The sequence below is a fragment of the Callithrix jacchus genome, chromosome 22 (genome assembly GCF_049354715.1).
Source record: "Callithrix jacchus isolate 240 chromosome 22, calJac240_pri, whole genome shotgun sequence".
Taxonomy (NCBI): Eukaryota; Metazoa; Chordata; class Mammalia; order Primates; family Cebidae; genus Callithrix; species Callithrix jacchus.
In genome coordinates this window covers 39,587,409-39,602,972 of record NC_133523.1, presented here as the reverse complement: position 1 = coordinate 39,602,972, position 15,564 = coordinate 39,587,409, and the positions used below count along the sequence as shown (strand labels likewise).

General features: G+C 53.1%; 2 protein-coding genes across 13 annotated transcripts in view; one reads left to right on the top strand and one right to left on the bottom strand.

Annotated features, from left to right (window-relative positions):
- The window catches only part of ERCC1 (ERCC excision repair 1, endonuclease non-catalytic subunit), a 41,093-nt gene extending 28,569 nt beyond the window's left edge, over positions 1 to 12,524 (top strand). For 7 of the 12 annotated variants that reach the window (XM_078360143.1, XM_035287026.3, XM_035287029.3 and 4 more), the window contains 6 exons: positions 591 to 694; positions 1,949 to 2,048; positions 5,404 to 5,480; positions 7,020 to 7,119; positions 8,868 to 8,939; positions 9,456 to 9,769. In XM_078360143.1, coding sequence (XP_078216269.1) covers positions 591 to 694; positions 1,949 to 2,048; positions 5,404 to 5,480; positions 7,020 to 7,119; positions 8,868 to 8,939; positions 9,456 to 9,653 — 651 coding nt within the window. In that variant the 3' untranslated portion in view covers positions 9,654 to 9,769. Of the gene's footprint in view, positions 1 to 590; positions 695 to 1,948; positions 2,049 to 5,403; positions 5,481 to 7,019; positions 7,120 to 8,867; positions 8,940 to 9,455; positions 9,770 to 12,408 lie in introns of those variants that run through there. The other 5 variants (XM_078360150.1, XM_078360145.1, XM_078360148.1 and 2 more) reach the window with 1 other exon arrangement.
- Positions 12,525 to 12,638: 114 nt separating this feature from the next.
- Positions 12,639 to 15,474, bottom strand: POLR1G (RNA polymerase I subunit G). The gene is given in 4 exon segments (XM_003735606.5): positions 12,639 to 12,724; positions 12,727 to 14,015; positions 14,887 to 15,028; positions 15,400 to 15,474. Coding segments are annotated over 4 exon segments (1,539 nt in total). The 5' UTR covers positions 15,422 to 15,474.
- Between the last annotated feature and the right edge of the window lie 90 nt (positions 15,475 to 15,564).

The window sequence follows — 15,564 nt, the reverse complement described above, 5'->3', positions numbered from 1 at the left end:
ATTCATTCAACAGTGGTGTGTGGGTTGAGAGTGTCCCAGCTCTTCTTGCTGGGGCTGTGGCTGTGTTGGTGCAGCTGTTTCCTGACCCCAGGTTCGTTAATTTATTCAAAATGTACTGAATGAGGCCAGGTGTGGTGGCTCACGCCTGTAATCCCAGCACTTTGGGAGGCCTAGGCCAGCAGATCACCTGAGGTCAGGAGTTTGAGACCAGCCTGGCCAACATGGTGAAACACTGTCTTTACTAAAAATACAAAGATTAGCCGGGCATGGGGGCAGGAAGTGTTCAGGACCACAGAACACACAGATTGGGGCTGGGAGAGAGGGCTGAACTGGACACAGACCAGGGACCCTTTAGGAAAGGCCTAGCACCGGTGGGAAGGGAGGGGAGGAGCCTGGGTCAGAGGACCAGGGACTGTCCAGGGTTGGAAGGAGGAGAGTGAAGCTGGAAAAGACCGGGGCACAGGTGGGAGGAGGGAGGAGGTATGGGAAGAGGAGGGAGGAGGGTAGAGGTTCCAGAAGAGGGGGAGGAGGGCCCTGTGGTTGCCAAGAGTCATTCCTATTGATGGCTTCTGCCCTTCTTCCCTCCCCAGAGGGGCAATCCCGTACTGAAGTTCGTACGCAATGTGCCCTGGGAATTTGGCGATGTAATCCCTGACTATGTGCTGGGCCAGAGCACCTGTGCCCTGTTCCTCAGGTGAGCTCTGCAGCTCCACCCCAGCCTTCAGAAAGGGCGCCCCACTGGCCTCGGAGGGTCATGTTCCAACTTTCTGGACTGTTGTATGAGAAACCTCTGGGCATGGTCCTGCAGGCGCTGGGCCTTGGTGGGACCTTGTGTGGAGGGAAGGGTTCTTGGCCTGGAGGTGCCCGGTATAACAAGTCCAGACCCTGGACTCCTGGGTCTGAGGGAGGAGGGGCTGGGGCCTGGACTCCTGGGTCTGAAGGAGGAGGGGCTGGGGGCCTAGACTCCTGGGTCTGAGGGAAGAGGGGCTGGGGCCTGGACTCCTGGGTCAGAGGGAGGAGGGGCTGGGGCCTGGACTCCTGGGTCTGAGGGAGGAGGGGCTGGGGCCTGGACTCCTGGGTCTGAGGCAGGAGGGGCTGGGGCCTGGACTCCTGGGTCTGAGGCAGGAGGGGCTGGGGCCTGGACTCCTGGGTCTGAGGCAGGAGGGGCTGGGGCCTGGACTCCTGGGTCTGAGGCAGGAGGGGCTGGGGCCTGGACTCCTGGGTCTGAGGGAGGAGGCGCTGGGGCCTGGACTCCTGGGTCTGAGGCAGGAGGGGCTGGGGACCTGGACTCCTGGGTCTGAGGCAGGAGGGGCTGGGGACCTGGACTCCTGGGTCAGAGGGAGGAGGGGCTGGGCCACTGACGTCCCAGACATCCTTGACTGATGTTGACAAGAGGCAGGATTTCTCCCATCTCTACCCTCGTTAAACAACTTCCCCCTCCAACCCAAGGGCCCCTCTGCAAACAGGGCTAGACAGAGGAAGTGAACCTGTGAGTCCCTGTGCTCCCCACAGGCTGTGAGAGCTGCAGAGTGCTGGTCAGAGCTGGCCCAGTTCCCTGGGTCATGAAGCCCTCAGCTTAGCCCTCCAAGGCCAGAGCCGATGGGCTGGTGGTGAGCCCTGCTTCCTACCATGAGCCATGAGCGCCCCCGGACCACACTCTCCATGGCCCCTGGTGCCTGTTCTCCCCTGGAGGCTCACCTCTTCATGAAGAAGCTAGGGGCCTGGCCTTCTGGTTCATTGCGGCCGTGTGGCCCTGGCTGCCAATCCCTTTGGAGCATCTTCCTGGAAGAGTGACCTGTAGCAAGTCACTTACCCTCTGTGGGCCTCAGGTCCCCTCTGTCCCCTGTGCCATACTCCGAGCCCTTAGCATTCCAGCGAGAGGGCAAAAGGGCTTTGGGGGTCTGGAAGAGACTGAGACCTCCCAAATCCCGCTCCCTGCCCCCACCAGCCTCCGCTACCACAACCTGCACCCGGACTACATCCATGAGCGGCTGCAGAACCTGGGGAAGAACTTCGCTCTTCGGGTCCTGCTCATCCAGGTGGATGTGGTAAGCAGGGGTCACTCCCCAGCTGGCCTCACCGTCCCCATGTGTGAAGTGGGGAGGGCTGGGCCTCGAGGTTGTGCAGTGGACTGTTGAATCCCTTCCAAGAAGAAATGCAGCTGAAACCTCAGCGAGGAACGTTTTTCACATCTGAGATTGACATGGGTCACCATGTGTGTTGGCAAGGAGGCGGGAGGGCAAAACTACCTATTTCCTCTTTCCCCACATCCCCTTCTATTAGTCCCAGACCCCTGCCACCTAAATATCCCTTTATTTTATTTTTTTGAGACAGTTTCGCTGTTGTTACCCAGGCTGGAGTGCAATGGCGCGATCTCGGCTCACTGCAACCTCCGCCTCCTGGGTTCAAGCAATTCTCCTGCCTCAGCCTCCCGAGCAGCTGGGATTACAGGCACACACCACCATGCCCAGCTAATTTTTGTATTTTTAGTAGAGACGGGGTTTTACCTTGTTGACCAGGATGGTCTCAATCTCTTGACCTCGTGATCCACCCACCTCGGCCTCCCAAAGTGCTGGGATTATAGGCGTGAGCCACCGTGCCGGCCAATATCCCTTTATTTTTTTGAGATCTCAGCTCAACTGCAACCTCCGCCTCCTGAATTCAAGCGATTCTCCTGCCTCAGTCTCCCAGGTAGCTGGGATTACAGGCACCCACCACACCCAGCTAATTTTTGTATTTTTAGTAGAGACAGGGTTTCACCATGTTGGTCAGGCTGGTCTCAATCTCCTGACCTGAGACAATCTGCCTGCCTCAGCCTCCCGAAGTGCAGGGATTACAGGCTTGAGCCACTGTGCCCGGCCTCTTTTTTTTTGAGGTACAGTTTCACTCTTGTCACCCAGGGTGGAGTGCAATGGCGAGATTTTGGCTCACTGCAACCTCTGCCTCTCAGGTTCTAGCAATTCTCCTGCCTCAGCCTCCCAAGTAGCTGGGATTACAGGTATGTGTGACCATGCCTAGCTAATTTTTGTATTTTTAGTAGAGATGGGGTTTCACCATGTTGGCCAGGCTGGTCTTGAACTCCCGACCTCAGGTGATCCACCTGCCTCAGCCTCTCAAAGTGCTGGGATTACAGATGTGAGTCATTGCCCTGGCCATCTCTCTCTCTCTCTTTTTTTTTTTTTTAAGACGGAGTCTTACTCTGTCACCCAGGCTGGAGTGCCATGGCTCCATCTTGGCACACTGCAACCTCTGCCTCCTTGGTTCAGACCATCCTCCTGCCTCAGCCTCCTGAGCAACTGGGATTACAGGTACACGACACCAACGCCTGACTATATTTTGTATTATTTATTTATTTATTCAATGAAGCAGAGTTTCGCTCTATCGCTCAGGCCAGAGTGCAGTAGTGCTGTCTCACTGCAACCTCTGCCTCCTGGGCTCAAGTGATTCTCCTGACTCAGCCTCCCAAGTATCTGGGATTACAGGTGTGCACCACCATGCCCAGATAAATTTTTGTATTTTTAGTAGAGATACGGCTTTATCATGCTGGCCAAGCTGGTCTCCAACTCCTGACCTCAGGTGATCTGCCCTCCTTGGCTCCCAAGGACCTCCAAAAGTTCTGGGATTACAGGTATGAGCCACAGCGCCTGGCCAATTTTTGAATTTTTAGTAGAGACAGGGTTTCACCATTTCGGCCAGGCTGGTCTCAAACTCCTGACCTTAAGTGATCCACCCACCTCTGCCTCTCAAAGTGCTGGGATTATAGCAGTGAGCCACCGCACCTGGCCTCTCTCTCTCTCTTTTTTTTTTTTGGACACCGGGTCTTGCTCTGTTGCTCAGGCTAGAGCACAGTGGTCCAGACATAGCTCAGTGCAGTCTTGAGCTTCTGGGCTCAAGTAATCCTCCTGCCTCAGTCTCCTAAGTAGCTGGGACTATAGGTACACACCACCATATCCAGGTGTTTTTTGTATTTTGTAGACATGGGGTCTTCACTATGTTGCTCAGACTAGTCTTGAACTCTTGGCCTTAAGTGATCCTCCTGCCTCAGGTTGGGTGAGCCACTTCACCCGACCCCATGGAAGAGGATTGCTTGAGGCCAGGAGTTCAAGATCAGAATGGGTGACATAGCAAGACCCTGTCTCTAAAAATTAAAAAAAAAAAAAAAAAAAAAACTCAGCTGGGTGCAGTGGCTCACACCTGTAATCCCAACACTTTGGGAGGTCAAGGTGGGCAGATCACCTGAGATCAGGAGTTCGAGACCAGTCTGGCCAGGCCAACCTGGAGAAACCCCATCTCTACTAAAAATACAAAATTTAGCTGGGTGTGGTGGTATGTGCCTGCAGCCCCAGCTACTTGGGAGGCTGAGGCAGGAGAATTGCTTGAACCCAGGGGGCAGAGGTGGCAGTATGCTGAGATCACACCATTGCACTCCAGGCTGGGTAACAGTGAGACTCTGTCTCAAAAAAAAAAAAAATCCTAAAATTCTCATGGGAAGTTCTGCTCTCCTCCATGACCCATGGGGCCCTGTGTGACCTCTGACCTCTACCCATTTCTCCAGGCCCATCTCTAAGATTCCGTGCTTGTCATGGAATCTCACATCCTCTCTCCCATATGGAGAGCACTGCATTTTCCCAAGCCCTCTTTCCCCTTCCATCCTTTACCCATGCTGTTCTCTATGTCTGGAGTTCCCTTTTCTGCTCTTCTTTTCATCCTTTCCTCCTCCTCATCCTCCTTTGGGTCTCAGCTCAGATGTCCCCTCCTCCCAAGAAGCCCTCCCTGATCCCCCAGGTAGGCTCAGGCCCTGCTCTGGTTCCCACATCTCAGCTCTGGCCATTCCAGGTCATTAATGTCTGGGGAGAGGTCTGTCCTGCTCATCAGACTGTGTGCCCCAGGAGGGCAGAGTCAGGGCTCTCTCAGCCACTGCTGGATGCTGGCACTGCCCAGCACAGGCTGGGCACCCAGTAGGAGCTTGAGAGTGACAACTGGGTGAAAGGCTCTTTGCATCCTGAGCTACTGAGTTTTCAGGCTTTTGTAATTCCTTTATTTATTTTTGAGACAGAGTCTCCCTCTGTTGCCCAGGCTAGAGTGCAGTGGTGCAATCTCAGTTCACAGCAACCTCCGCCTCCCAGGTTTAAGTGATTCTCCTGCCTCGGCCTCATGAGTAGCTGGGATTACAGGTGCCTGCCACCACGCCCAGCTAATTTTTGTAATTCCTGGCTTTTAGGTTTCTTTTTTTTTTTTTTTTTTAATTTTTAAAGACAGGGTTTCACCATATTGGTCAGGGTGGTCTTGAACTCCCAACCTCAGGTGATCCACCCGCCTTAGCCTCCAAAGTGCTTGGATTACAGGCATGAGCCACCACACCCAGCCGGCTTTTAGGTTTCTAATTCTGATTTTCTCCTCCAGAAAGATCCCCAGCAGGCCCTCAAGGAGCTGGCTAAGATGTGCATCCTGGCCGACTGTACGCTGATCCTCGCCTGGAGGTGAGCTGGGGGCTTCTCCGCCTGATTCAGGCTCTACCTGGGATTGGTCCCTACTCCCCCATCCCAGCCTGCCCAGCCCTTCCCTCCTCCTTCCTCTGTGGGCCTGTTGCAGGGACTGCCTCTCTCTGGCCTTCAGTTTCCTCATCTGTAAAACAAAGTCTTAATATTTTTTTTTTTTGATAGTCTCACTCTGTCCCCCAGGCTGGAGTGCAGTGGTGTGATCTTGGCCCTGCCTCCAGGGTTCAAGGGATTCTCCTGCCTCAGCCTCCCAAATAGCTGGAATTACAGGTGTCCACCACCATGCCCAGCTAATGCTTTGTATTTTTAGTAGAGATGAGGTTTCGCCGTGTAGACCAGGCTGGTCTCGAAGTCCTGAACTCAGGTGATCCTCCTGCCTCAGCCTCTCAAAGTGCTGGGATTACATGCATGAGCCACCACGCCCGGCAGGAAGCTGAACATTTCATGAGGTTGGCTTCTTGCTGCAGTGGGAAAAGAAGCAGTGGTTCTGATTTTCCTCTTGTCAAACCCAGTACACACACTTTGTGTGCTTACTTCCCTTCCAAAATAGCTAACATTCTTCAGCAGTGCCAGGCACGGCTTTGAGCACTTACAGAGCACTGCAGAGTATTCTCTGATCTTCACAATCATACCATCCTCCCACTTTATTATTTTTTTGAGACAGGGTCTTGCTCTGTTGCCGAGGCTGGAGTGCAGTGGCACCACCACAGGTTCCTGAAGCCTCAACTTACCAGGCTCAGGCAATCTTCCTGCCACAGCCTCCTAAGCAGCTGAGACTAAAGGTTTGAGACACCACACCTGGCCAATTTTTAATTTTTTTTCTTTTTTTTGAGACTGAGTTTTGCTCTTGTTGGCCAGGCTGGAGTCTAATGGCGCCATCTCAGCTCACCGCAACCTCCGCCTCCCAGCGATTCTCCTGCCTCAGCCTCCCAAGTAGCTGAGATTACAGGCATGCGCCGCCACACCTGGTTAATTTTGTATTTTTAGTAGAGACTGGGTTTCTCCATGTTGGTCATACTGGCCTCAAACTCCTGATCTCAGGTGATCCCCCTGCCTCGGCCTCCCAAAGTGCTGGGATTACGGGCGTGAGCCACTGTGCCCAGCCCCGCCTAGCAATTTTTAATTTTTTGTAGAGACAATATCTTGCTATCTTGTCCCAGCTGGTCTCCAATTCCTGAGCTCAAGTGATCCTCCTGCCTCAGCCTCCCAAAGTGCTGGGATTACAAGCATGAGCCACTATGCCTGGCCACCTCACTTTACGGTGAGGAAACTGAGGCCCAGAGAGCAAACCGCTGGCTCAGGGTCACCCAGGCAGAAGTGGAGTCAGGCTCCCAAGAGCTGGCCCTTAATCAAAAAAGATGCCAAGAGGCGCCCAGCAGGGGTTACTATCAGGTTGCATTTGGCAGGGGGCAAGGCTGGAAACTTGATTTATAGCATCGCTAGTTCTTAGAACTGACCACAATGAGGCAAATCTAAAATCTGGTAACTTACCTCCCGGCTGTCCTGTATCCTGTTATCCAGCCCTGAGGAAGCTGGGCGGTACCTGGAGACCTACAAGGCCTATGAGCAGAAACCAGCGGACCTCCTGATGGAGAAGCTAGAGCAGGACTTCGTCTCCCGGGTGAGGCCAGCTCACCTCCCATCCTTGCCTGGGCCTCCCCACAGCTCCCTGGTGGTTGAGCTTCAGTTCCAATCTTAAGGCACTGCCCATTTCTCCCCGGGCCTCTTCTCCCCTGTTCCATCCCACCCAAACTGCAGCTAGAGGGGTTTTCTGGAGCACAAATATGCTGCTGCCCTCCCCAGCTCAAAGCCCTCCATGGCTCCCCAGTGCCCTGAGGGAAAGCCCAAGCTTCTCATCAGACTCAACAAGGCCCCATCTGGCTCAGAAGCCCCGTGGCCCCCACTTCATACTTCACTTCTCCCAGGCCTAGCTCACTCCTCCAAGCACTTGCCCCTTCTTTTTATTTTTTATTTTTGAGACAGAACCTGGCTCTGTCTCCAGGCTGGAGTGCAGTGGCGCGATCTCAGCTCACTGAAATCTCTGCCTCCCGTGTTCAAGCAATTCTCCTGCCTCAGCCTCCTGAGTAGCTGGAATTACAGGCGCCCACCACCACACTCAGCTAATTTTTGTATTTGTAGTAGAGACAGGGTTTCACCATGTTGGCCAGGGTGGTCTCAATTTCCTGACCTCATGATCTGCCTATATCAGCCTTGCAGAGTGCTGGGATTACAGGCATGAGCCACCCACGCCAAGCCTTCCCTGCCTAATTCCATCTTTCACATCTCAGCTCTGATACTACCACCTCCAGGAAGCCCTCTCTGATCCCCAGGCCAAATTAAGTTTTCCTGCTGGGCTCCCCCATCCAGCCCTGTCCCTTTGGGCCATCATTGTTTGAAACTGATTTATCTCCCCAACCAGCCTGGGAGCCCCCGAAGGGCAGCTTGGGGCTGTCTTCATCCCCGCTGTGTCTCCAGCAGCACCCAGCACTCAGTGTTTACTGACTGCGTTGTTGAATCTGGACTCCAGCGATGCAGGGATGGTGAGGGGTCTGCCATTTAGCCCTGTCCTGGGGACTGTGGGAAAAGATCACACAGCCTCCTGCACCTAAAGCTCTTTTTTTTTTTCTTCTTGAGACGGAGTCTTGCTCTGTCACCCAGGCTGGAGTGCAGTGGTGATCTAGGCTCACTGCAACCTCTGCCTTCCTTTCAAGCGATTCTCCTGCCTCAGCCTCCCGAGTAGCTGGGATTACAGGTGCGTGCCACCGTGCCTGGCCAATTTTTGTATTTTTTTTGTAGAGATGGAGTCTCACCATGTTGGCCAGGATGGTCTGGATCTCGTCCTCATGATCCACATGGTCCACCTGCCTCAGCCTCCCAAAATGCTGGGAGTACAGGCACCGGCCACCAAGCCCGGCCTTTTATTTTCAGTGAGACAGAGTCTTGCTCTGTCACCCAGGCTGGAGTACAGTGGCATGATCTCCGTTCAGCACAAGTGAACGGGTTCAAGTGATTCTCCTGCCTCAGCCTCCCAAGTAGCTGGGACTACAAGGGGACACCACCATGCCTGGCTAATTGTTTTGTATTTTTAGTAGAGATGGGGGTTTCACCGTATTGGCCAGGCTGGTCTCCAACTCCTGAGTTCAGGTGATCCTCCTGCCTCTGCCTCCAAAAGTGCTGGGATTATTAGGCCTGAGCCACCATCCTCAGCCTGGGATGACTTTTTAGTCAGTTGGGAAAAAGAGCATTTATTGAGTGCCTCCTGCATACCAGACAGTCTGGGGACACAGCTGTGACCCAGCCCTGCCCTCACAGGCTCAGTCTCACTGGCCTTTCCTCTCCTGAGACACTCCTGCCTCCTCCCCCTTCCAGGTGACTGAATGTCTTACCACCGTGAAGTCAGTCAACAAAACGGACAGCCAGACCCTCCTGACCACATTTGGGGTAAGGAATGGCCCCCCTGCTCCACAGGCATTTCTGTCCTCTTGCCTTTTCTGGGAAACCTCTCTTCTATTTCCTTCCATCTCCCTGCCCATGCCTTGGCCTGTCCTGCCCTCCCACAGGCTTTCACCTCCCCTGGGGAGTATCTGAGGCCCCTCCTCAGCTGGGATAGGGGAAACTTTTTTTTTAAGATGGAGTCTCATTCTGTTGCCCAGGCTGGACTGCAGTGGCGTGATCTTGGCTCACTGCAACCTCCGCCTCCCAGGTCCAAGCGATTCTCCTGCCTCACCCTCCCAAGTAGCTGGGACTATAGGCACACGCCAACATGCCTGGCTAATTTTTGTATTTTTAGTAGAGATGGGATTTCAGCATGTTGGCCAGACTGGTTTTGAACTCCTAACCTCATGATCCACCTGCCTCAGCCTCCCAAAGTGCTGGGATTACAGGTGTGAGCCACCGCACCTGGCCAGGAGAGGCTTTTGTGCTCAGCTGTCCTGACCCCTGGCTTTCATCTTCCAGTCTCTGGAACAGCTCATTGCTGCGTCGAGAGAAGATCTGGCCTTATGCCCAGGACTGGGCCCTCAGAAGGTAAGAGCTCTGGGAAAGAACCCAAGGAGCTGGAGGAAGGAGGGAGCCCCAAATAAACACAACCTGAGACCCCAAAGTTTTAAGATGAAAAAAGAACCAAAGGCCAGGCACTGTGGCTTATACCTGTAATCCCAACACTTTGGGAGGCTAAGGCGGGAGGATTGCTTGAGGCCAGAAGCTGGAGACCAGCATGGGCAAGTGGACATCTCATCTTTACTAAAAATAAAAAAACTAGCTGGGCATGGTGCCATGTGCTTGCTATGTGCCTGTAGTCTCAGCTACTGGGGAGGCTGAGGTGGGAGGATCACTTGAGCCCAGGAGGTTGAGGCTGCAGTGAGCTATAATCACATTACTGCACTCCAGCCTGGGTGACAGAGTAACCACGTCTCCAGGCAGAAGCAATCCAATGCAGAAGAATGAAACTAGACCCCCTATCTTTCGCCATATACAAAAATCAAATCAAAATGGATTAAAGACTTAAATCTAAGGCCTTAAACCATGAAACTTCTATAAGAAAACACTGGGGAAGCTTTCCAGGACATCGAACTGGGCAGAGATTTCTTGAGTAATGCCCCAGAAGCACAGGCAACCAAAGCAAAAATGGACAAATGGGACCACATCGAATTACAAAGCTTCTAGGCCGGGCACGGTGGCTCACGTCTATAATCCCAGCTTGTTGGGAGCCTGAGGCAGGTGGATCACTTGAGGTCAGGAGTTCAAGACCAGCTTGGCCAACGTGGTGAAAACCTATCTCTACTAAAAATACAAAAAATTAGCCAGGTGTGGTGGCACATGCCTGTAATCCCAGCTACTCAGGAGGCTGAGGAAGGGGAATTGCTTGAACCCAGGAGATGGAGGTTGCAGTGAGCCGAGATCACACCACTGCATTCCAGCCTGGGCAACAATAGTGAGACTCTGTCTCAAAAAAAAAAAAAGAATAAAAAGCTTCTGCACAGCAAAGGAAACAATCCACAAAGTGAAGAGACAACACGCAGAATGGGAGAAACGATTTGCACACTAACCATCTAACAAGGAATCAATAACCAGAAGATAGAAGGAGTTCTAACAACTCTATAGGAAAAAAAAATAATAATCCGATCAAAAAGTGAGCAAAGGATTTGAATTAGCATTTCTCAAAAGATATACAAATGGGCAGCAGGCATATGAGAAGTTGCTCAACATCACCGATCATCGAGAAATACAAATCAAAAACTACAATGAGGCTGGACGCAGAGGCTCATGCCTGTAATCCCAGCACTTTAGGAGGCTGAGGTGGGCCAATCACTTGAGCTCAGGAGTTCAAGATCAGCCTGGCCAACCTGGCAAAACCTCGTCTAAAAATACAAAAATTAGCCGGGTATGGTGGTGGGCACCTGTAATCCCAGCTACTTGGGAGGCTGAGACAGGAGAATCGCTTCAAACTGGGAGATGGAGGTTGCAGTGAGCCGAGATCGCACCACTGCACTCCAGCCTGGGCAACAAGAGTGAAACTACGTCTAAAAAAACAAAAAACACAACAACGAGATACCATCTCAGCCCCATTAAAATGGCTTTTATCCAAAGGAGAGGCAATAACAAATGTGGCGAGAACGTGAAGAAACGGGAACCCTCGTATACTTTTGGTGGGAAAGTAAATTAGTACAACCACTGTGGAGAACAGTTAGAGGCGCCTCAAAAGATTGAACATTGAGCTTCCACGTGATCCAGCAACTGCTGGGTATATCCCCAAAAGAAAGGAAACCAGTGTACTGAAGAGACGCCCACACTCCTACGTTGGTTGCGGATTTGGAAGCAACCTTTGTCCATCCGCAGGTGACCAGGCAAAGAAAATGTGGTACATAGACACAATGGAGTACACTGCAGCCATAAAAAAGAACAAGATCCTGGTCAGGCATGGTGGTTCACGCCTGTAATCCCAGCACTTTGGGAGGCTGAGGCGGGCAGGTCACTTGAGGCCAGGAGTTCGAGAGCAGCCTGGCCAAGGTGGTGAAACCCCGTCTCTACTAAAAATACAAAAATTAGCCAGGCCTGGGGACCTGTCATCCCAGCTACTTGGGAGGCTGAGGCAGGAGAATCGCTTGAAGGTTGCAGTAAGCGAAGATCATGCCACTATACTCCAGCCTGGGTGAGCGAGCGAGACCCATTTCAAAAAAAAAAAAATGAGATCCTGTCATTTGCAACATAATGAACTGGAGATTATTATGTTAAGTGAAACAAGCCAGGCACAGAAAGACAAACATTGCTTGTTCTCACTTAGTTGTGTATCTGACAATCAAAACAACTGAACTCACGGAGCTAGAGTAGGGTGGTTCCTGGAGGCTGGGGAGGGTAGTGAAGGGCTAGCAGGGAGGTGGGAAGGTTAATGGTACCACAAAAAGCAAGACATACTGTTCGATAGCACAACCAGGTAGGTGACCATAATCAACAACTACATTTTAAGATAACTTGGCTAGGCGCGGTGGTTCACACCTGTAATCCCAGCACTTTGGGAGGCCAAGGTAGGTGGATCATGAGGTCAGGAGTTCGAGATCAGCCTGGCCAATACGGTGAAACCCCATCTCTACTAAAAATACAAAAATTAGTGCTGGTGCACGACTATAGTCCCAACTACTCAGGAGGCTGAGGTGGAAGAATCATTTGAACCTGGGAGGCGGAGGCTGCAGTGAGCCGAGGTCACACCACTGCACTCCAGCCTGGGTGACAGAGCGAGACTCTGACTCAAAAAAGAAAAAATAAATAGCTGAAAAGAATGTAACTGGATTGTTTGTAACTCAATGGATAAATGTTTGAGGGTATGGGAAAGAAAAAAGAACCACAGCCCCGCTCTGGATTCACCCAAGAATCCTTTAATAACAGCTTCCTCGTTTCTTTCCCTCCCACCCAGGCCCGGAGGCTGTTTGATGTCCTGCATGAGCCCTTCTTGAAAGTGCCCAGATGACCGATGACCGCAGCTGCAGAGGAGACCCCAGTGTAATAATAAAGCGTCTTCCCAGGCCAGGCTCCTGCTGGCTGTGCTGGTGCCATCTCTGGGGCAGGGTTCTTGGGCTGTTACCTTCTCGTGGTCCAGGTGGGCATCTTCAGCTTTCTTTACTTCCTCAGTTTCCCTGGGGGAGACTACACAGGCTGCGGCTGCTGCTGCTTCAGCTTCTTGTCCCGGCCTGCAGGAGCCTCCTCCCCAGACTCTGAGTTCAGCCGTGGCCCGGCGTCTCCTCCTGGGGCACTGTCTCTGGCACGTGGCTTTCCCGACTCCGATTCTTCCTCTTCTTGGTGGATTCCGGAGCTGCCCTGGCCTCAGGCTCTCCCTCCCCTGGCAGCTCAGGCTCTGGTGGCTCAGTCAGCTCAGTCCTTGGCTCAGTGACCGTATGACCTCTCTCTTTCTTCTTCTTCTTCTTCTTGCTGGATGTGGGAGCTGCCTGAGGCTCATCCGGCAGCTCAGGCTCCACCACCTCTGGCTCTGGCTCCACTGTGGCATTTTGCCGTTGTTCTTTCTTCCTCTTCTTCTTGGGAGCTGCCAGAGCTGCCTGGGCCTGAGGCTCAGCCCCATCTGGCCGTTGAGGCTCCGTCATCCCCCCTGGGAGCTTCAGAGGGCTCTTCTCTGGCTCCGCTGGCTCCGTTGCCTCCATCCCCGGCTCCATCATTGTCGTCTGTCCCTTTTCTTTCTTCCTCTTCTTCGTAGGTGGCAGAGGGACGGCCTCCTCCAGTGGCTCTACCTTCACCTGCAGCTGAGAGTCAACTGTCACCCTCTCCTCTGGCTCCATTCCTTTCGTCCCCTTTTGCCTCTTTCTCTTTTTGGTCGGGGACAGGGCTGTCTCTTCCAGAAGCTCAGTGTTAATCCATTCCAGCTCTGCTGTCTTTTCTTCTGGCTCAAAGGTTTCTGTCCCTTTGGGCTTCTTCTTCCTCTTCTTGGTGGTAGATGGGAACAGCACTCCCAGAGGCTGCGAAGTCTCTGCTGTGGGCTCTGTCTCCACAGGCCCTGCCACCTCTGGGTCTTCCAGCTGCCGATTCTTCTTCTTCTTCTTCTTCCGCACATCCATTTCTGGGGACCCCAAAGCCATGTCCACCTCCAGGGTCCCGTGCCCATTCACTGCCTCCTGAGTGACTGGGGCCTCTGTCACCTGCATCTCCTTTTTCTTCCTCCCAGAGGTGAGCGAACTGGGGATCAAGGCTGACCTACGCCCTGTGACTGGTGGGTTACCCCCAAAGGCACAGAACCGAGGCCTCAGGCCAGGGGGGATCTGTGGTGGGGGGCTGGCTGGAATGGGCTGCAGAGGGCTCCCTGACAGGGATTGCTGGGGACCCTCAAGGATCCTTAGGCTGCCCTGGGGGGCTGGGGCACAGGTGAGTTCACCTCCTGCCTCTGTTGAGGGGGCCAGCAGGGTTGCTTCTCCAGCCTGGGGACAGCTGCTGAGGACGCGATAGCGGTGCCGCTTGCCTGCCAACTTGCCCTTGACGATCTGGGAGCCAGAGAGAGGCACATGCCGCCCATTGAAGCTACAGAGAGAATCAGGGAGGAAAAAGGCTTAGGTGGAAGAGGAGAGGCAAACTTTTTTTTGTTCTTTTTTTGTTTCGTTTTGAGACAGAATCTTGCTCTGTCACCCAGGATGGAGTGCAGTGGCACAATCTCAGCTCACTGCAACCTCCACCTCCTGAGTCCAAGCCATTCTCCTGCCTCAACCTCCCAAGCGCCTGCCACCACATCTGGCAAATTTTTGTATTTTTAATAGACACAGGATTTCACCACGTTGGCCAGGCTGGTCTTAAATTCCTGACCTCGAGTGATCCACCTGCCTCAGTCTCCCAAAGTGCTGAGATTACAGGCATGAGCCACTGTGCCCGACCTGCCTCTGGTTTTTAATAAAACATGACTAGAATGACTCAATCTTAAAGTGAGTAGTTAGGCATTTACAAAGTTCATGCTGATGGCCTGAAAATAACCACATCCCAAACTGACCACCAATTATAGTTACAGAATATTTATGGCCATATAAAACATATCCCACCAAACCTGCAGAATGTCCAAATGTCCTAAGAATGCAGCCCACGTTACTTAAAGATAACAAATGAGCAAGCTTAGGTTGCAGGATTAATGGTCATGGATAACACCAATAACCCCTACCTTTAGTGAGCTTATCTGCACACTCCCAAGTTTAATTATAGTTTCTTATAGGTAGAGACACTTAACAAAGGGCTGTGGGTTTCTTCTGCTTTCTGAGGACACCCTACTCTGTAAAGGAGTAGTTTCCACTGAACTTGTTTTCACTGTGCTCTGTGACTCGTCTTGAATTTTTTCCTATGACAAATTAAAGAACCCGCTCTTCTGGCCTGGATCGGGACCCTCTTTTCCATCAACAAGACCACTCACCAGTCTGGGGCAAAGTCTGCAGGGGCCTGAATAAGCCACAGCTCTGTATCTGGACCCGTGAGCGCCTCCAAAGAGAAACGAGGGGATTCTGAGGCTGGGGGCGTCGCGGTAAAGTTGGAGGGACAAGAGAACCGAGCAGCACCTGCAGCAGAAGGGGAAATGGGGATCTGACACCTCCTTGTTGGTCCAATCTTGCAGGACGCACCCATGGGTCCACTGGTCTTAACGCCGTGAGCGCTCCAATCCCCTCAACCCGGTTTCTCTTCTCTGCCCATCTGACCCCCCCGGGCGACCTCAACGCCAACGATGCAATCCCAGGGGGCGCCCGACTCTCCACCGGTAGCCCCCCGCAAGACACCTTTCCGTCCGAACTGCCGTTCGTCCACTGGGAGATGCAGGCTCTCCGCAAGTCCTGCTCCCAGAGGACGCCTCCTTTTCCACCCGAACCCTCCCAGGCGCCCCTTTCTCCTCCCACCAGCGCACCCTCCGAACCCCGTCGACCTGCACGCTCACCACCGGCCTGGGGCTCCTCCATCCCGGGACCCACACCACAGACGACCCGGCAGCCCGGGATGCTCCGAACCTGTTGCAGACCACGTGGATCCAAAGGGGTAGGGCCTCATCCGGGAGAGCCCAACTGGTGCGAGAGCGCGGGGGGAGGCATCGCTCGACCTCCGT